This window comes from Poeciliopsis prolifica, unplaced genomic scaffold (genome assembly GCF_027474105.1).
Source record: "Poeciliopsis prolifica strain line A6 unplaced genomic scaffold, Auburn_PproV2 SCAFFOLD005, whole genome shotgun sequence".
NCBI classification, from domain to species: domain Eukaryota; kingdom Metazoa; phylum Chordata; class Actinopteri; order Cyprinodontiformes; family Poeciliidae; genus Poeciliopsis; species Poeciliopsis prolifica.
Window position 1 is genome coordinate 11,132,471 of NW_026562380.1, and position 22,141 is coordinate 11,154,611.

The window sequence follows — 22,141 nt, forward strand, 5'->3', positions numbered from 1 at the left end:
TTCCATTCTCAGGACGGCACGCAGCGGGCCCATCATGTCCCTTATTAACAATTTTACACACTTCGCTGCGGCGAGAGGGTGTCAGGATGCCAATAATATTTACCGTCTGCTGCGGGGCCATTCAAGGGAGGCTGATAGTTGCTGATTGCCCTGACAGAAGCTGACAGCATTCAAAACCTGAGATCCCTACAAATCATCTCGTCTTCTTTTCTTCTTTAAGGAAAGGAACATGAGTTTGTGGTCGTGAGCTATGTGGTGCAGTACCAGGCTAAACCCGAAAAGGATTGTATCTCTCTTCATTGGCCTAAATTGGAGACTTAAACTAATCAGGGATCATTCAATAAACTTATGGTTTAAAATATTTCTGCTTGCAGTGACTTACAAATGCAATTTTATCATTTTATTACATCAAGGCAGCAGTTATAAAGTAGATGAAGAAAAGAGAATGTGGTTAACTTTTTTTTGGCAAATAAATTCTTTAAAGAATTATTCTGTTATTCCAAACAAAATCTGGTATTCAAATGCCCCGAGAAGTCAACTAAATGGTAGATGGAGCCCACCTGAACTTGGCCATCATCTGCGTAACTCTGAGTGGGCTTCAGAGATCTGCAACTCAGGTTAAAGAAACTATCTATGAAACATGTTGTAAACCACAAGCATTTCAAAAGCCTATATGGAGGAGTTGCAAGATTCTTAAAAGAAAGTAATAAAAAGCCTCTCTGAATTTTGATATAAAACACAAATGTGACACAGCAGACATTTAGGGAAAAAAAAAAGAAAAATTCTGGTCAAATGAGATAATAAAAAAAAAGCAGCTTGGAATGCCTCCAAACATTTGACACATAATCTCACTACTGATAATGTGATGCATGGTAGTGGAAGTGTGAGGCTGTGGAGGTGATTTTTAATTCAAGAAGACATGGCATAATGGATGGATTTAAATACAAAGAATCCTGTGAGAAACAACTACAACAAACTTGAGGTCCATCTTTTAGCAGGATAAAGACTATAAACATACAACCAGAGCAGCAATGGAATGGTCTGGAATAAAGAATTTTTATGTGTTAAAATTGCAGCACATGAATGCATTTGAAAAGGTGGAGTCAAAAGGTTTTCAGAAAAGTATTAACTCAGAAAGGTGAGTAATTTCGCAAAACACAATGTTTTTTTAAAAATAAAAAATGTTGACTCATCCTGAAAGTTTCAGATGTACTCAAGGGTCATTTAGTAAATCAATGAGCTATAATGTTTAATAGCATTTGCTCAAAGAGCTCAGAGGCAAGTGAATGTAACGTCCGTCAAGGGAGTATTGAGCCTGCTCAGCCAATCCATTCAGTCTGTAATGATTTCCATAACATTGACATGAAAGATGTTGACACCAATTACACCATCTCCCTTTTGACCCCTGACAATTTGTGTCTCGAAGCGTTAAACATCTCAATCACGAACAAACACACATAAAGGCCACCTCGAACTGCATCAACGTCTGCAGCGTAGTGTGAAAGTTACAATTTGTTTTCTTTATGTGACAGAGAAGTAGAGGAGAGATCTGAAGACGGAGCATCGTTCCGAATCCATGATAATAGTTTCCATGACAATGAGGCATGCTCCGTGCATCGGCTGCGGCCCAGATAAACAGGGATCCTTTACGAAAACAAGAAGGTCATTACAGCAGCTTGTCAAATCAATGCCCAGTGTGTCCAAGTTGATTAAGACATCTCTCCTCAGCTCTGACACACCGTCAATAGAACAGGCACACGTTGCGGGACGAAATGCTGGTGGGCGGGAGTGTCCGTGGCAGAAAATGTGTGTGTGTGTGTGTGTGTGTGCTGGAGGGGGAGGCCAGACACTCCCCTCTTTCTCATCCACACACACGTACACAAACACACGCACAGCACTCAGATGATTGGAGTGAAATACCCATCAGTCAGGGAGCTGGGGTGGACTAATGATTCCCCGTGCTGCCTATTAGAACTACATGACAACTCAATCCTGCTCGCCAAGAAAGAGAAATGGGGGAGAGTGTTAGGTAGGATGGAGGAAGGAGGGAGGAGGAAGGAAGGGAAAGAGTGAAAAGAAAGAATAAGAGATGAAGAAAAGAAGTAGTGACCTTGTAGCAACATCATTTGAGGCTGAATTAAATTGGCAAGAGCAGCTAATCTTTACCTTGGGGCGATTAACGGAATTAAAGCAGAACAACAAAGGCACAAGGGTTGGCTTTTCCCTTTTTTTCTGCCTGACACTGCCATTTGTAATTTGAGTCGAATGTCTTCTTCTGGTGAAGTTCTTTGTGTCTAATCCTATCGCTGATGGGAGGATTTTTTTTTTTTATCCAAAAGACAGATATTAACACACTCAACAACAGAGAGTGTGTTAATATCTGTGTATATTGCTTGAACTTTTTTCCACATTTGCCTCATTTGTCACATACCAACCACACACTTTAGTGTTGATCTCCAGAGGAGTTAGATTTAGGCTTTGATTAGATTAGTCTAATACACAAATAAGCTTTGATCTACAGTACTCTATTGATGCTTTGGTTGTGTGATTACAGTTGTTCTCCTGCTGGAAGCTGAATCTTCACCTCAGTCTCAGGGTTTTGCTGTCTCTTACAAAACAGAGTGTGGGAGACATGCAACTGAGAGTCTAACAGATTTTCTGTAGGACTGTGGATTTTTTGCCACATATTGTGCTTTGCATTTAGGCCAAAAAGTTCAATCTTGGTCTCATCTGACCAGAAACCCTCTTCCACAAAATACATTATAGCTTGTGGTTGTAACATGGTAAGATGTGACAAAGGCCAAAAGTTGCTAATTTGAAACCTCACAGCTTGGACTTGCATATGGCAGATCCTCATTTTAATAAACCATTGGGACTTATTAAATAAGCTGGCATAAACTCTATAGTTTTATTATTAGCCATCAGTAATTGTCAGTCATAAAATGAAGGTACAATCTGAAATGTCTCCTATTTTGCAATATTTATTAGAGCAAAGACAGTTAATTGTAGCTCAGCTTTTGCAGTTGGTCTCATAACCCATCTCTTCTCACAAGCTGATCAATATGTTTGGAAAGACAGACAAGGTTAAGCCTCTCAGCCCATCTAATAGAAAAGGAACATAAATCATTGCAGAACTGGGAAGGTTAACAACTGAACTGTACGAATGCTTAGATGAGAAGCATAAAAACCAATAAAGCTTTAGCTCAGGGACATACCAACTAACTCTTGTGAGGAGATCAATATTTTATGTTACTTCATTACATTTCCACAAGCATATGGTAAATGTTTTGAAATGTTTGTAGCATACAGAATTTGATTGAACTTATTCTCAACTTCCTGTGGTTATTGCTCTTCATCTGTCATGGTGACCTCACAGATGAAACTTGTCCAAAAGAGGACAATACATGCAAAATAAGGAGCTTGAATTGCCAGCTGAATCCATGATAATGTTTTCTAATTCAGTACTAATTAATCCTTGAATTGTCCAGTCTTTTTTCAGTTAAGGTGCAGAGAAGTGTCTGATATTTTATCAAGAACTGCAAAACATATTGACAAGTTGCCTTAGGATGGATAAAAAAGTGCAAAACAAACTTTATATGTCCTCAGCAACCGTTCATGGACAGACCTGCATTTAATGAAGCTCAATGAGAAACACAGGCACATTCAAAAACATACAGTTGTTTCCCAAGTAACAGCAGTCCAGCATCAGTTACCAAATCAATTAGCATTTTTAACAGTAATTACGTGTACATGTGGGAAACACTTAAAACCAAAAACAAACAAACAAAAAAACAGGACCAACAATAATGGCAGGGATAATTCTGTATGTCTACAACTGCATCAATAATTGAAAGGGGTGTGTCCCACGTAAAACTAGTGCAGAGATGCTTATTCTGTCAAAAAAAAAAAAATTGTGTGGCTTAAATAATTAATGTTGTGTACATTCGTCATAATGCTTTGCTCTCTGGAAAAATTGTACTGTCTGGAAACAGCACAGAAGAACAACAATTGGGAAAATACAGTATATACAACGAATCTGGAGCCTGAAATATACAGAGATTCACAGGCAAGCATTATTTATTTTAGTTTTAAGTTTTTTAAGTAATTTGTTTTCCAAATTGAAAAACTGAAAAACAATATTTTAATATGCCTAACTATTGCCCATATCTCTCTTTCAAGAGCAGTTAAATTTTCTTCATTTCTTCAAATTGTTCCCAACGTGTAAAAAATTTTGAGCTTTGATCACTTTTTTAACCACTTGGTTTTCAACTTATGACAGTAGGTGGAGTTTCCTAATTTGGAAAGTGAAATCTGACCACCAAAACCTCTGAATGTTATCTCAAGAAAACCAACAATTTCAAGAATATACATTACTCCCTTTACCTCTAGAGTATTCATGAGTCAAGAATTTCATTTGCTCTTAGTCACACCCCCGGGAAGCCAAGCTAGATTTCCACATCTTAAGACAGATCTCCCACACCTTGTCCCCATCATTACTCACAGCTGTTTGTCAAAACTTGACTTCCTCCATATGTCACCGTCATCTGCCGAGGCCAGGCTGGGCGGTTTTCGAAGGCTGCCCTCCAGAGGACCCCAAGGAGACCGCCTCAAGTAATACTACAGAAAAAACTCTTGCTCACACAACACTGAAGGTCCATGATTTGTCCTGTAATAGACACCAAAATAAATAGTGAAAGATGCAGGTGCATAGAATATAAACATAAACTTGCAATAAGTTCCTTGTATGTGGGGAGCCTTTAAGAGTTTCACATTCTGACTTGTTTTACAGAAATACATTACTTTTTCAGTTATTATCAAGCTACATTGGTCTAGTTGATTCATGTCTTATGATACCAGATACTTTTACTAAGGAGTCTTGCAAGATAATCATTGTGAGAAAAAAAGATGTATGTCACAGTTTGGTTTGTTCGCTCTGATGTTATCAAAAAAATGTTTCCATGCCAATATTTCCAAAATCTTTTCTTGAAGCTTTTGCTTCTTCAAAATCAATCTTTGATGCACTGAGTGAAGAGTTGTTGTAGGACCTAACATTCAAATACATATTTCAAATGCCCTCCGCCACATAACTGTATATTTAATGAATGTTTCTCTGCACAATGATTGTTAAAGTAAACAAATGAAAGTGTATGCTGAAATATTTATTTCGCCATTTTCTACATAAATCAGTTAAAAGGAGCACTGGAGGGAGGTCAAAATCAAGAATTGATGTAACAAACAGCATATCACTTCAAAACAAACAAAAAACAAAAGCGTGTTTCATTACAATATTTAGAGCTGAAATTGACAATAATTAATATTCATGAGTCTGGAACTTTGCCGCCCCCCCAGGATGCTTAAATTAATTATGCTAACAGGGTCATTTAACTGGCTGATTCAAAGAAAGCAGCTTTCGTGCAGTGAATGACACAATAATTATACACACAATCTAACAAGAGGACAGTGACAAGTGGAGGAGTGACACCCTCATCTCCATAAAGTACAAAGGACATGTTTTCACATCTGAACACAACTAACAGCAACAAAAAAGATGTTAAAGCCATACAGGCAAGATGAAGGAATGAAAAAAAAACAAAAACACAAGAAACCAAAAAACAATTTCACAGCCACTGCTGCTTTTCTCTCATGTGCTAATAAATATGATTTGTTGCTATGTGTTATTATTTAGAATTATTCATTTACTCTGTCACTGCACAAGGAGGGGTAATAGAAACGCCATTGAGGAGGCTGATTTACTCTGCAAAATTTTCATCTCAAGGCCGTGCACCGTGTGATTGGTGCCAGTGTGAGTAACGGGAAATCATGCATTATGTAGTCGAATTTGACACGACCTTGAGACTCCTCGGCGTAGGCCATCTATTACTATCCAGGCGACCTTCCCGACGCCGAAGATACATCTGATGTGTTTAAAGCTGCTTTACAATGCATTAGGAGGGTTTTACATGTGTTGAGCTCACTTTATTTGCTCATACATTTCACAGGGAGAGTTTAGTGTCGTGCTGATGGGGGCCGTTCACAGTGAGTGAGTCACTTGTGGAGACAAATGAGCTCATGGAAGCAGGCCGGGGAGCTGGATAATAACGCATTTCTGGGCAAATTCCCTTTTTTTCTGCTTTTACTTCCTTCCAATGTGCTGCACATTTACTATGCAGTGAACCCCATGTGGGTTTGGACTCATCATTTATTCTCACTTGCTGTAATTGATTGACCTGCATCTTGAAGACAGCGAATGGATATAATTTTTCCCACCAAACAAACTGATGTCAGGATCAATATTCTCACTGCTGGTTAAGCTTTTGCAACCTTTAGAATATCAGCTCAAATCGATACCTCTCATTTCATTGTGCACACTTTCAACTAAAGTTTTTCTTCCTCACTGTTGATCATGTCAGTGACATCTGGTCTTCCATGAAGCTTCCTTGAAGCTACATGAAGGCCAAGGCCCCATAATGTGCCTTGACTTTTTCAGAATTGTGTCTTATTCCAGCTTTAAATATCTGAGTAATTTATCAGAATAGACATTTATTTGGATTGGGATATGATATAAACAAAATACATTAAAGCCAAAATGGAAGAAAAATTATGTTAAGTAAAATAAATAAATAAATGAATTAAAAAATATCTGAAAAGTGTGGTGAGCATTTGTCGTCAGCCCCTGTATTTCAAAACGTTGCTGTACTAGCTTTCACCGCAGCTCCAGCTATTTTGGGGGCAAGTCTATCGAATTTGCATATTTAGAGAGTGATTTATTTGTGTAAGTTCCAAATTAGCTTAAGCCAATTCACACTGCAAAGTTTCTTATTTGGATTTAGGTCTGGGCTTTGACTGCTTTAAGAAATATTTCCAATAAAGCTCTGTTTGTATATTTATACACAGGATTCTCCTGCATATAGCTCCGTGCAGTTTCCCATCATCTGTGATATCATTCCCAATGCTGATATCATTCCAATTTTGATTCTGGTCAAATCAAAATGTTTGATTTGACCAAACATTTTTGGTGAGTGCTTCCCAAGTCGTGCTCCCCAGATTTGGGGAACACGACTATTAATTGTCAGGCTAACAGATTCTTCTGCCAACTGGCTGCTTTTCTGCCCTGAGTGCCAGCTTGGGGGGACTGTCATGTCTTCATAGGCTGACAGTTTTGCCAATCTCTTTCTATTTGCAGATGAAGGATTGAGCAGAGCTGAATGAGATGTTCAAACATTGGGATATTGTTTTACAACCTAAACTCCGCTGTAACTTTCTCCATCATTTTCTCCATGACATATCTGCCATGTTCCTTGATCTTTTGACGTCGTTTGTTTACAAATTCAAACCTCTGAGGCCTTCCCAGAACAGCTGTATTTACTTGTGCACCCCATTCTATAATCACATAAAGAACAGCTGCAGCCGCTAATTACAATTTGGATGGAAGTTGGTTGCACTTGATTTTAAACACATGAATGCTATACTTTTCAGGTTTTTATATGTATAACAGTACTTTTTCTTCCATTTCACAATGATGCATTACACGTGAAAGTTTGATGAAATACATTCACATTTCAAGGTCTAAAAATACTTTGCAATTCACTGTATTAGCATTTTATTGTTCTTGTCTGTTCCCAGCTACTTGCGCACCCCTGTTCTATAAACACTTAGAGAAGTGAGATTCTATTTACATATAAAAAGCCTAATAATTATAGGGTGGAGGAAGATGGGTGTTCCCCCTTATCAGAAGAAATGATAAGGGACTAGCAGGCCCTGTGAAAGAACAGGGTCCATTTTGATATAATTGGCAGTGGAATTATTTATGACATTAATTGCCACATTATCGACTGGCTGTCAGGTCCCATGTCAGTCTGTCCATATTTCTTAGCAGAAAGAGCCAGCTCAGCCCGGTGTCCACTGACAAGCTAATTACAACAGCACAACCTTGAATGACAAATGTTACTCATCGAGGACCAGCCAGGCCCGGAAATAAGGGCCACTTCTCCCCCTCAAGCCTCTCTGGATCAAATGAGACAGCAGCGTGCTGCCAAATGCAGTCAGGTGCAGGAGAGACAGGGTTTGCATGTCAGCAAGAGAGAGAGATGGTGGATAGGGACGAGAAAGTGAAGAAGATGTTGCTTAAGCAAGGAGGGCTGCTCCTCTGTACGATGGACAGTTGTCATTCATAAAGATGTCTTTTTTTTTTTTTTTTTTTACTTCTATCTTCTTTAACTTGAGTAATGTCAATCAATCATCCGACTGTGGGCTGATCGCTGCTGATGGGGTGATTTGTCTCTCATTGCAGGCCCCACTGCTTTTCAGGATTAAACTTCCTTAAAACTGCAAGCACTGAAACGCCGAGTTCCTTTAAATCAAGGTCAACATTAATTTGCTTAGAGTTGCCTTTGATTTATTATAACTAGAATGTAGATTATCTCCAACAATCTAGTAATTTTATGTTTCTTTAGGCCATTTGAGAAAATGTGATGTTTTGTTGCTTGTTTATTGTTATATGTTATGTATGTAAATTGTATAAACCTTTTTCTGCAAAATTCTACATATATTACGAAAATGTTGAACAAGGTTTTTCAGATTTTTGCAAATTTTTTAAAAGTAGAAAACCTAGAAATAACTGTACGGCAAACAATTTCCTGCTAGGACAATTGTGTTTTGAATTTATCCACGAGGAGAAACAAGTGCTTTGTTATTTACAGTTCATAAGAATAAATTGGAATTTACTCAAATTGAATACATCAGATCAGAGCTTTACAAAACTGATAACCAGAGGTGGGTTATAATATTTTCTTGGTGCACCCCAGCTGTTATCTGTAGGTCTTAATGAGTAACATTTAATTAAGCTCCACTTTAAATTTCACAACAGCATTATGAAGTTTGTGCAGGATTAACGTTCAGCTTGGCACAATCAGGGAACTAATGCGTAAAACATAAATAAAACTGCACACACTCAGCTAGTTAAGACTTGTGCAAACAAAGTGAAAATAATGAGCTTAAAAGTTAGACCATCTATTTAAGTGCACACATTTGGATATATGCACACACTGAGGCTACTAGTTGAGCCTCCAGGGTTACTGTATCAGAATGTCAGTGATCTGCAGTGATGAAGTGGTGTGCCATTTGTTCATCCACAAAGTTCCTAAGATGCAGCAATAGAGCCGAGGATCACGAGGGTCATTGCCTACAGGTAGATCTGAGGCTCATACCTTAATTAATCTACTGTCTGTGATGCCGAGCGTCCCATTCATCCCTTCACATGCACAGAGGCGCATGTCAAGCATATGTCAACCCTTTCTGGCAGTCCCCACCCACCCTGTAATGCAGTTTGTGTTGGTGTGGCAGCTCAGGATGCGTCCCTGACAAGGATGGGAAGTGACACACACCAAACTCGGTGTGTCCCCCAGCCAGCTCCGGTGGCTTGGAGCCTGTCAATTCCAGCTCCGTCAGTGGCACAGGCTCAATGGCAGTGCCTGTGACACATGTCACAAAGTTTTAAATGTCTGCTCTTTTCAGCAGGATGGCTGGGTGCATGCCGCAGCCAGGGGAAGGATGACATTTTGTGTTTTGTGGAGGGGGGGGACTTGTTGTGGCTCCCCTCTTCCTGCCTCCTCCGGCTGTCAGCCTCAGTTTCCTCTGAGCATATCAAAACACAGACAAATAAACCTTGTCATTCTGAAGCGCCAGCACTAGTGACCAGGCTCCTGAGCAGCATGTCATCTGGAATGTGGTCACACAATCCTGTAGGAAGTTGTGAAGTGTATAAACACATGCAGGAAGGCACTCTCTCACTCTTCCTCACACGCATACACACATCTCTGAAACTGGAACAAATGTTTAAGCTAATAAAAACAGGGACCTAAACAAAGAGATATATTGGGAACAAACATTGCATTAGGCTATCTCTGACCTTTTCTTTATCTGCTTGTAGATGAGTGACATGCTGTACTGAACATAAACATGACTGCTTTCAAGCCCCACAGATATTAAACCTCTCAATCTTCTCACAAATTAGTTCTTCTCAGCACTAAAATGTAGTCATGATATGACGTAAAATTTCAGCTGGATTAACAAGTAACACTGAAATAACGTTTTATCCATTTTATTGGATTTATGTAAAACTAATATTTCACTGTTAGGTATCAATGTATTGAACCGGTCCAGGAGTAGACATACATAAAAACACAACTTCACCACATTTGAGTTCAGCCCATTTAATCACACAACAATGATTTTTTTTTTCTTAGATGAGCTGTTAGAAATTAAATGTTAGTTCAAAATCTTCATCTGGAAGGTTCCCTTGAAGCCATAGTATGAGAAACACAGTGTGCAAGATTAACAGTAATAATAAACACATAGGAACATTTTTCACATAAGCGGGACAATCAATTAGAAACTTCAGTGCATGTCTTCACAGCTCATTTATAATTGACAGTATATCTCAGTACAAATAAAGAAAACACCACAGCAAGTACAAAGGCTAAGACATAGTGGGGAAAAAAACTCAATAAGATTAAGAACAATAATGTTCGATGAATTATGAGAATCCAATACCAAAGTATTATCTCAGTCAGACATTTTTTTCTTTTTTAGGAAAGGTATCCCAAAGATAAATTTTACACTCCATTTGATGAGTTTCACCTGTTGTGGTCCATCTCACTTACTTTGTCACTGATTGCCATACACTTGCAAACTACTGCTGGGAGAGAAGCTGGGCTGTTTTAAATTGTCAGGTTAGAAAAAAAGATTGTAATGAGCCTCATCAGTCTTCACAAGCCGCCATTTAGAACTGTAAAACAATCTGATCAGACTTCACTAAACTTCTACCAGAAATGGACAGATGGAAAAATTATGTTGTGTGATAAGAATATAGTCAGTGGTTTATGTTAATGATTCTATTAACACTCAGGAAAGTTGTTTTAGTGAAAATTGTAAAAAAAAAAAAAAAAAAAAAAAAAAAAAAAGGTAAAAATAACAAATCTTTCAATTTGACAGTGAATCCAGCAGAAATTTCAACAGATTTAGTGGAGAACAGAGCAGGTGCCAAAAAGAGAACTGTTAATGGCAAGAAAAAAAGTAAAGCTTCATGTTTTGAAGGGCATATAGGTAATTAGGGCTCCAGATGGGCCAAACATATCAAATGGTGTAGGAGGATGTAATCCCACAATGCTCTGTAACATGTAAACAGCAATAAGAATAGAAACCTATTTACAGCTCCCACAAATACAATTTCACTGTCTAGAACAATGTCAAAATCTGGAATGCTGCTGTGCATGTTACTGAAGACACCGATTCTCAGCTATTGCTGCTTTCACCAGTTTCTCTCACCTCTTATCTTAATAACTTAAACAGCAGTTGTGAGCGCAAGCGCAGGAGAAAAAAGAGAAAGGAAGAATAAGAGAATGAAGAAAATGAGTCCATGTTAGGGCCCAGGTGTGTGACCGCCACCCCCTTCACCCTTGATTAGAAGCTGTTGTGGACAAGTGATCCATCATGGGTGTCAAAGAAAAGGAAGCAATTGCCTGGATATGTTTGTTGCTCGCTGTGTGTAAGACAATAAGGCAGGGAGACGGTCCGTGTGTGTGTGTGTGAGAGAGAGTTGTGTTGCAGCTGATGCTTAGAGGCAATCATGTCAGTGGGAGTGTCATCTCTGACTCTGAGCTGCAAGCAGGAAAACAGAAGTAGGCTCAGCTCAGGAGAGGAGGCTAAAACAATGGCTCTAAAATTTAATATGATCAAGAAAGTATTCATCATGCATAACTACAACAGCATATTTGAATAAAATTTGTCTTTTGTTTTCCAGCAATAGATTAGGTGATTGAAAAAAAAATCCAGTGCTTATAAATAAAAAAAAAAGAGTGACTCCTCCGAGAGCATCCTGTGGACATCAGAGCTGATCGTTTCGGATGAATCTGTTGCCTTCTGAGTGCTTGCCATAGTAGATGTAGCGACACTTGGCGAATACGCCTAAAAAGAGAATAAAACAAAGTTTAGGTGTAAATCACAGTTGGATTATCTTTTTATGCCAGCAATTCTGGAGTAAAAATTCATGACTGGCGAAGCAGAGAAATCGACTTGTGACCAGAACTGCAACGTTTTGAGCTTGATCAGCCTGTCTGGTGACCGGCCGGTCAGACACTCAAAACCAATCAGCGAACAAAACAAATTAGTACTGCTGTTTATGATGACAATAACACTCTTCAGTGTGGATGTAGTGTGGAAAGTAATTTAAAAGGACACGTCATTTAAGCTGCAAAAAGTGAGGGAGCACAGTTTTTAGCAGCTGCTATCAAAGCTGTCCAAGGTACATTTATTTTACAAAAAAATAATATATTTAATACAGTATTCAAGTAAAAATTGAAATTATTAGTTTTCTTTTCTAGTACATATATATATATATATATATATATATATATATATATATATATATATATATATATATATATATATATATATATTTCACAGACTAAAAAGATCAAATATTAGTAATTTCAAAGTGTTTTCATTGTGTAATTATGTTAAATATCGAAACAAGAATAATAAGTGTATGTATTAGCTCTAAAAGATGAAGTTAAATAGCTAAACCTGCAATCATTTACACCTAAAATGGTTAATTAGAAAAACAAACTTAAGCTCTCATACTTGCATCTACTTCTTTGGCCCCTTTCTACATAACTATAACATTATAGAACTGAAGGATGTTTGTGGTGGTTTTCTGTTGTACAGAGGGGTGGTGCTGTTCAGGCAGACGGCTGGTCCAAAGCTCTGTGGTCAGTTTGCTGTGATGTTAACGTCACAAAAACTAACATCACATCTTGATTAGTGCAGAGGGCTGTACCTCAGTGTCATCTCTTTCCAAATGAGGCAAGGACAAGTGGCATTAGTGCTGTCAATGATCCTCTGACAGCAGAATAGATACGGCTTTCACCAGCTTTTCTAAATAGACATGAAGTGCATTATAGGAGGAGGGGAAAGGAGGCAGGCCAGAGACAAGGCAGGAGTGGAGAGACATATGGGGGAGGCAGTGTCACAGAGGGATGAGGGACGCTTCAAGTGGTAAGTCCAATCAGATAATCCAAAAAGACATTGTCAAGAGAGGGAAGAGAATGGCAACTAAGTGACAGAAAGCAGGAACAGGGACAGAGATACTGGTGCCATATTAGTGCCAAGCATATTCTGATGCCACCCTCAATTCTAACCAAACTTGACACATCGCTCTCTTTCCCCGCTCTCTCTGACTCTTCAAAGTAGGCTCCACCAAGTCACACACACACACGCAAGTGCACGTATGTGGTGCACAGAGATGCACAGGAACCCACACATCGCACCAGTCCCTTGCAGCAGTGGTGGGTGTTCTGTCAGGCGGAGGAGCAGTACGGCAGCAGCAGAAGCCCACAGGCCCGGGGACAAGCTCAGTCAATCTAAATCTGGACTTTGTAGTGGAGCAGTGCTCATTTCCCCTCATAGCCCAGCTACTTGAGGTGATCCAAACACTGAAGTGTGAGAAGCTGTCACCTCCGATAAAATCCAAGACCAGCTCCATGCCTGCCTGCTCCCCCGGTGTATGAGAGATGTATACATGCGTGTGTTTGCGTGTGCATGAGTGTGTATATGCTTTTTTTTTTCTTTTTTTGACAGTGTGGAGGTTGGAAGTGTGGGGTAGTAAGGGGATGAATTCCAGCTGCCGTGATTTGCCTTGGGACAAAGGTGCCACGGTTGTATACTGGGCTTGACACCACAGGACTCAGGGTATCTCACAGCACTCAGATCAAATGGTTGCCAGGGTCTTTCACATATTCACAGTGTACCCAGTGAAAAACTCACTCTCTCCAGGAGTAGGGCCCTTAAAGAGATTACCCACTGAGGCACCAGAACCAAGTCTCCTATAAGACATTACCTAGAGGGGATATATTTGTAGGTTTGCAACCAAAGCCTTTCAGAGATAACCTTCACAGATGAAGGAACTAAAGTAAAGGCCCCACAAGCCTTCACACTCTGCTGAACTCAACTTCAGCCCATGGGTGCTGAGAATGATTGGAGAGGCCACACTTTGTAGCTCTCTGGCACCAATTGGAAAGGTCTGGACGATGAGTGACCTGTAGCTCTCCAGCAGCGCTAATGTACGCCTGTGTGTTATAAAGAAGAAGAGGAGTAAATTAGAAGAAATGGAAGAACAAAGATCAGGGCTGCTGCCTGCTTCCCAGTGGGTGAAAAAGTGCACAGATGTGACAGTTCTCCATTTCAAGTGCTGCATTGTGTGCATAAACAGCACACTCCAGCTTGCTTTCTTCCCCCTCACAGCGAGAGCTTGCACTTATTACGAGAGAAACCAGAAGAAAGATTGGCCTGCTGGAAACGAGGAAGGGAGTAACTAAGCCAAACTCACGCTTACATAATGCCTTCAGAGGCTGTGCTCATGCCTCTGGGGTTCTGCCTGATGAACTCATACTTAACGACAAATATTACCTTGCCAAACTCAGTACTCCACAGTATCCTCTGTGTATCTTAGGTCATGGCTGAGTGTGCTTATATCACTAACGTTGTCATATTCCCGTACATATTTACGTCTTCAACACACATATTTACATGCTCCATGAGAACAGTGGGAACCCCCATTGACGTGACAGATTAACAAAGTTAAGAGTAGTCTATTGTTTCCATAATGGCTTGGAAGAGTAACAGTCACAGCTTTGCGCTACTTGTGTTTAAAAAATACAATTTTTCCCCCCTAAGTCGAACTAGCACTACTACAAAAGTAAAAACCTCCAAAACATTTTATCCCCTGCTTAAGGATGAATTTTATGGCATTAGCAAAGGAATTATTAAATTCTTTAACCTTGTTTTTTGACTTATTTGCAAAATAATGCTGTATTGTATAATGCCAATAGTTCAAACGGTGTGACGATGTACAAAAAAACTAAGTGGCTATCCTATTCAAATTGGTACCTTAAATATAATTTATTGTGGCTTTATCTTAGTTGGATTAGGTATTTTGTACCTGACTACAATAAAGCAAGCATAGGGTGGATGTAGATGCTTTTATGACAAAAAAAAATCTTTCTCCTAACATTAGTGCAAGCATTCTGTTCTGCTCTGGTTGTGGTCATTTGAAGAAAATGAAACATTTTAAAGTTAAATTCCCTAAAAACAAGTATCTATTATGAACAATTTCAATAAATTAGAATACTGTTAAAAATATCTTTTTAGGTCAACCAATTCACTTAATAAAGCACATTGCACATAGAATACTGTTTTAAAGTTTATTTTTGATATTTATCGTTTTCCACTTGCATCTTCATAAAAACTTAACGCTAGACCATTATATCAGAACATTAAAAGCATTTTTAATACAACATAGTGTCATTAAAAAGTATGTTTATTGCCTGTATAGATACTTTTAATCTGACAAACAAACCTTATTGGAACATATATTCTAATTCATGTAACTGTACATCAAGTCAAATAAATACTAGATTAGTTTCTCTAACATGTTGAAGTTAATTTTGTACTGCACACTTTTCTGAAGTTTACCAGTCTTGGTCTGTGTAAAAGCTCTTGCAAAATAGGACAGATTACAGTATTTAGGTCACTCTGACCCTTGTGGGCATAGACATCATGAATTGGCCTTTAGAGTTCTGCTACCTGACCTGAAAGTGACAAGTATCAACAATGTCCAAGCTGCACCTTCCATCTGAGTTTTCCGTAGCAATGATAAAATTATACTGCCCAGGAGGCACTTCCGAACCACATCAGGCCAGTAATTTAGCAGTCACTACATCACACAATACTGGAAAAATATCACTGGGGTCTTGGGTACAAATTCAAACATTGCAGGACTACACTGATTCTGTCCGTTGACCTTTAAATGTAAAATAGGAGCCGAGTTTAGGTTTAAGGCAAGGTTTGTGCCACAATAAAATTAATTTAGACCCTCTATTAGATGTGCATGACCGCTGAAAATGCAAGTTTTTTTGTTTTATTTTTGGATTTGATTGTTCGCTGAAAACACATAAGATTAAAAAGTACGACCTCCATGAATCTGCATGCATGAATCTGTCTGAATTCCTTCCCATATTTTCTAAAAGCCTGCTCCAGAGTTTTGCATTTAATCAGCACACACTCACAAGAGGGGAGTTAGAGAGAGATGGGAGATGGAGTGAGTTTAATGACTGCTCCCTGCATAAAATCAGCTCAACTCTTTTTCAAGGGCCATCAATATGTCACAGAAAGACATGTCCAACGGATGTAGCTTTTAACATCAAGGTTATCTATTCTCAGAATGAATTTGCTCTGCACCCTCCTATTTTCTTGTCTTGTCCCTTCTCTAAATCTGTCTTCCCATTTTTTTTTTTGACTGCACACACTTCTCTTTGTCTCCCTTGCAGTATCCTTTCTCTTCTTTGGAGTCTTCAACTCATTATTTTTATTTTTTGATTGTTTCCAAGTGTTTCTTTTTTTTCTGACCTCCCTTCTTTTGACCCACACTCATTACTTGGACCATATAGTCATAATTCTTGTGCATCAGAACATTTATTCAACAATATCAAGTAGATGCAAAAAAATTTAGTTATTAAAAGTACTACACATTATGCTAATAGAATTGATAAAATGGATTAAAAGAAGCTGAAAAAAAAAACATATGTATACAAAATTCTGTCCATTGTTCTTACCAAACTAACTGGAAATACAGAAGCAACAGATGTAAACTCAATTAAAGCTGCAAGCAGCCTCGAACGGCCCTCGCAGCCAAGCGCCGCTCCGGCCTATTGCCACCGTGGGGTACTAGCAACCGTCGCCTCACGTCAGCCACCACAGAAGCTCTCACGCAGTTTTCAGCTCCTGCGCCCGCACCGCGGAAGCTGTTGCTCAGTTTCCATCAACGCTGGCCACGTGCTAACACAGAAGTTGTTGCGCAGTTTCCACGCCCGTCCTTCAGGCGGTACGCACTGATGCGTTTGGAGGCGCTCCTTGACGATGCAAAAAATGTGGTGCAGATTCATTGGTTTAGCGAGGAAATATAGCTGGCGGATTAATGTAGGACGCGCAGTGGAGCCAAAATATATTTCAATGCTGTTGTTCTCTTTAGAGGTCAACAAAGGTCATACGTATCCAATTTGGCGTCAGTCGGAAGATCCACGTGTAATTTACAGCCGATCATATGCACATGGCGAAGTACTACAGTTCGTCATTTTTCATCATTTTCAGCTGTGTTTCTAAAGCACTCTATTTCATTGTTGGAGTAATTCTTACTGAATTACTGAAATGGTTTGTAAGAAGTAAGAAAACGCTACATTTACTGCATGATTTAATTCACAAAAATTATCTGAGACATTTCTATCCTTTTAGAAATGTCATGGCAACACACTCACAAAGTTTTAAACGCCCATCCGCCCGTGGATCTGTTTATCATCGGTGGAGGAACACTGACACCTACTGGCGAAATACTGATATTGTTCTTCATCCTGTTTATCTGCTGTTTCATTTGTGGAGCAATACTGACCCCAAGTGGCGAAGTACTGAAATGGTTTATAAACGCCAAAAATGGGATCAAAATCTGAACTTCAATCTAAAATGGCCGACTTCCTCTGGGGTTTAGACCATGGCTCCAAGAGACTTTTTTGTAAGTCCTGACATGGTACACATGTGTACAAAGTTTCGTAATTGTAGGTTAAAGCATGGCTTGGGGCTGATCATTTAAAATTTTCTAGGGGGCGCTATAGAGAAATTAGGCCACACCCTACAAATATTGTGATGGATTCCTGTCGGGGAGTGGATGAAGATCCATCCTTGTGAGTTTGGAGCAGCTGCGCCCAAAAATGTGGAATTGAGAGCCAAACGTATGGCGATGGCGTTACAGGTCACTTCGCCACGCCGCCACGCCCACCTGCTCCATCGAATCTGGTCGGGTTGGAATCCTCAATACACCAACATGTCTTCTGTGTCTGGGCACAGTTTCATGTTGATGAGGTCAAAGGGGTCAGATAGCGAACGTTCACAGTAAAACATTACACTTCCTGTTCTCAGGGGGCGTGGCCTAAGTGATGTCATCATTCGACCATAGGGTATTCTAGGAGACCCGATGATGATCAATCACTCAAACTTTGGTTCCTCTGTGAGTTTGTGTGTAGGAGATATAGCAGTTTATTTTTTATGGGGTAGGTGAACTTTGACCCCTGCTAACCCCCCTTCAGCATACTCAAAAACTCACCGTTTTGATAACTTTAGATGGGACATGCCTTATGAACAGACTGACGGAGTTTGAAGCCGATCAATGAAATCCCTAGGAGGAGTTCGATCAAATAGGAAGGCTGTAAACGGCAAAAATGGGTCAAAATCCAAACTTCAATCCAAAATGGCTGACTTCCTGTGGGGTTTACACAATGGCTCCAAGAGACTTTTTTGTAAGTCCTGACAAGGTACACACGTGTACAAAGTTTCGTAATTGTATGTTAAAGCATGGCTTGGGGCTGATCATTTAAAGTGTTCTAGGGGCGCTATAGAGAAATTAGGCCACACCCACCAAATATTGTGATGGATTCCTGTCGGGGAGTAGATGAGGGTCCATCTTTGTGAAATTGGAGCAGCTGGGCCCAAAAATGTGGAATTGAGAGCCAAACGTATGGCGATGGCGTTACAGGTCACTTCGCCACGCCCACCTGCTCCATCGAAGCTGGTCGGGGTTGGAATCCTCAATACACCAACATGTTTTCTGTGTCTGGGCACAGTTTCATGTTGATGAGGTCAAAGGGGTCAGATAGCGACAGTTCACAGTAAAACATTACACTTCCTGTTCTCAGGGGCGTGGCCTAAGTGATGTCATCATTCGACCATAGGGTATTGTAGGGCAGCCGATGATGATCAATCACAGTAACTTTGGTGCCTCTGTGAGTTTCTGTGTAGGAGATATAGCAGTTTATTTTTTATGGCGAGTAGGTGAACTTTGACCCCTGCTAACCCCCCTTCAGCATACTCAAAAACTCACCGTTTTGATAACTTTAGATGGGACATGCCTTATGAACAGACTGACCGAGTTTGAAGCCGATCAATCGAAATCCCTAGGAGGAGTTCGATCAAATACGAAGGCTGTAAACGGCAAAAATGGGGTGAAAATTTGACCTTCATCCAAAATGGCTGACTTCCTGTGATACTTGCACTATGACATTAATTGTAAATTTTGAGCATCTTGGGGAGCTCTACAAGTGTACCAAATTTCATGTCTCTACGATGAAGTAAGTGAATAGCAAAGGGTCCTTTGAAAATTTCTAGGTGGCGCTATTGAGCCATTTCTTGTGTAATTTTTGCGACGACTTTAAAATACGTAAATTTGAAACAGGCTTAAGGCCTCCGCCAAGTTTGGTGAGTTTTTGAATATGATAAAGCCCCCAAAAAGCCAATTCATTTGGAGGGAGAATCGTAATAATAATTAAAGCTGCAAGCAGCCTCGAACGGCCCTCGCAGCCAAGCGCCGCTCCGGCCTATTGCCACCGCGGGGTACTAGCAACCGTCGCCTCACGTCAGCCACCACAGAAGCTCTCACGCACTTTTCAGCTCCTCCGCCCGCACCGCGGAAGCTGTTGCTCAGTTTAAACTTCTCCAACTCCGGTCCAACAGAGCCTTCTTGCTCAAAAGCGTGGTTCGGATTTGCAACTCCAAAATCCAAGCAAAATGTTGAGCGTAGTCCAGTTCTGTCGTCGCTCCAAAAAGCAAGCAAAATGTTCAGGAAAACTTCGCAGCTCCAGCTGTCGCCGGCTGACTGTTATTACGTAGCGTCGATCTGTTTTCTCATTGATGGAGTACCACTGCCTCCTGCTGGGGCAATACTGGTATTGCACTAGCAGTACCAGTATATCGCCACAAGGTGCCAGTGGTACTCCATCAACACTGACCCCAGTGTGTTCTTACTTCGCTGTCATAAGTTTTGCTGAATGACTTTGTTTGTATTATTTCTAGCAAAAATGAATGAATGTTTGTACTTTAACCCACAAAATAAACTTATATATATATAAAAGTTATAATAATGTATATTTAAATAATTAATAACAACATAACCTATGGGCTGATGTTTTCTAGGGGCGCTATAGAGAAATTAGGCCACGCCCACCAAATATTGTGATGGATTCCTGTCGGGGAGTTGATGGGAATCCATCCTTGTGAGTTTGCAGCAGCTGGGCCCAAAAATGTGGAATTGAGAGCCAAACATATGTCGATGGCGTTACAGCTCACTTCGCCACGCCGCCACGCCCACCTGCTCCATCGTAGCTGGTCGGGATTAGAATCCTAAACACACCAACATGTCTTCTGTGTCTGGGCACAGTTTCATGTTGATGAGGTCAAAGGGTCAGATAGCGACCATTGACAGTAAAACATTACACTTCCTGTTCTCAGGGGGCGTGGCCTAAGTGATGTCATCATTCGACCATAGGGTATTGTCGGGCAGCCGATGATTATCAATCACAGTAACTTTGGTGCCTCTGTGAGTTTCTGTGTAGGAGATATAGCAGTTTATGTTTTTATGTCGTGTAGGTTAACTTTGACCCCTGCTAACCCCCCTTCAGCATTCTCAAAAACTCACCGTTTTGATAACTTTAGATGGGACATGCCTTATGAACAGACTGACCGAGTTTCAAGCCGATCAATCGAAATCCCTAGGAGGAGTTCGATCAAATACCAAGGCTGTAAATGGCAAAAATGGGTCAAAATTTGAACTTCAATCTAAAATGGCCGACTTCCTGTGGGGTTTAGACCATGGCTCCAAGAGACTTTTTTGTAAGTCCTGACATGGTACACATGTGTACAAAGTTTCGTAATTGTAGGTTAAAGCATGGCTTGGGGCTGATCATTTAAAGTTTTCTAGGGGGCGCTATAGAGAAATTAGGCCACGCCCACCAAATATTGTGATGGATTCCTGTCGGGGAGTGGATGAGGATCCATCCTTGTGAGTTTGGAGCAGTTGGGCCCGAAAATGTGGAATTGAGAGCCAAACGTATGGCGATGGCGTTAGAGGTCACTTCGCCACGCCGCCACGCCCACCTACTCCACTGTAGCTGGTCGGGATTAGAATCCTCAATACACCAACATGTCTTCTGTGTCTGGGCACAGTTTCATGTTGATGAGGTCAAAGGGGTCAGATAGCGACCATCCACAGTAAAACATTACACTTCCTGTTCTCATGGGGCGTGGCCTAAGTGATGTCATCATTCGACCATAGGGTATTGTAGAACACCCGATGATGATCAATCACAGAAACTTTGGTGCCTCTGTGAGTTTCTGTGTAGGAGATATAGCAGTTTATTTTTTTGGCGAGTAGGTGAACTTTGACCCCTGCTAAGCCCCCTTCAGCATACTCAAAAACTCACAGTTTTGATAACTTTAGATGGGACATGCCTTATGAACAGACTGACCGAGTTTGAAGCCGATCAATCGAAATCCCTAGGAGGAGTTCGATCAAATACGAAGGCTGTAAACGGCAAAATGGGGTCAAAATTGGACCTTCAATCCAAAATGGCTGACTTCCTGTGATACTTGCACTATGACATTAATTGTAAATTTTGAGCATCTTGGGGAGCTCTACAAGTGTACCAAATTTCATGTCTCTAGGATAAAGTAAGTGAATAGCAAAGGGTCCTTTGAAAATTTCTAGGTGGCGCTATTTAGCCATTTCTTATGGGATTTTTGCAATGACCTTAAAATACAAAATTTTGAAACTCCCTTTACGCGTCCGCCAAGTTGGTGAGTTTTTGAAAATGATAAAGCCCCCAAAAAGGCCCCTCTTTAGGGGGGCAGAATAATAATTAAAGCTGCAAGCAGCCTCGAGCGGCCCTCGCAGCCAAGCGCCGCTCCGGCCTATTGCCACCGCAGGTACTAGCAACCGCCGCCCGACGCCAGCCACCACAGATACTCTCAGCAGTTTTCAGCACCTCCGCCCGCACCGCGGAAACTGTGCTTCGTTTCCATCAACGCTCCCCACGTTCTAACACAGAAGTTGTTGCGCGGTTTCCGCGCCCGTCCACCAGGCGGTACGCATCGATGCGTTCGGCGGCACTTCCTGACGACGCACAAAAAATGTGGTGCAGATTCGTTGATATAGCGAGGAGATATAGCTGGCGTATTAATGTAGTTGGCGCAGTGGAGTCAAATACATTTC

General features: G+C 40.5%; 1 protein-coding gene across 1 annotated transcript in view; it reads right to left on the reverse strand.

The window, feature by feature from the left end:
* Window positions 1–10,083: 10,083 nt before the first annotated feature.
* The window catches only part of lrmda (leucine rich melanocyte differentiation associated), a 239,107-nt gene continuing 227,049 nt past the window's right edge, over window positions 10,084–22,141 (reverse strand). The window contains exon 7 of the mRNA XM_055030257.1: window positions 10,084–11,964. Within this exon, the coding sequence (XP_054886232.1) occupies window positions 11,885–11,964 (80 nt within the window). The 3' untranslated portion in view covers window positions 10,084–11,884. The remainder of the gene's footprint in view (window positions 11,965–22,141) is intronic.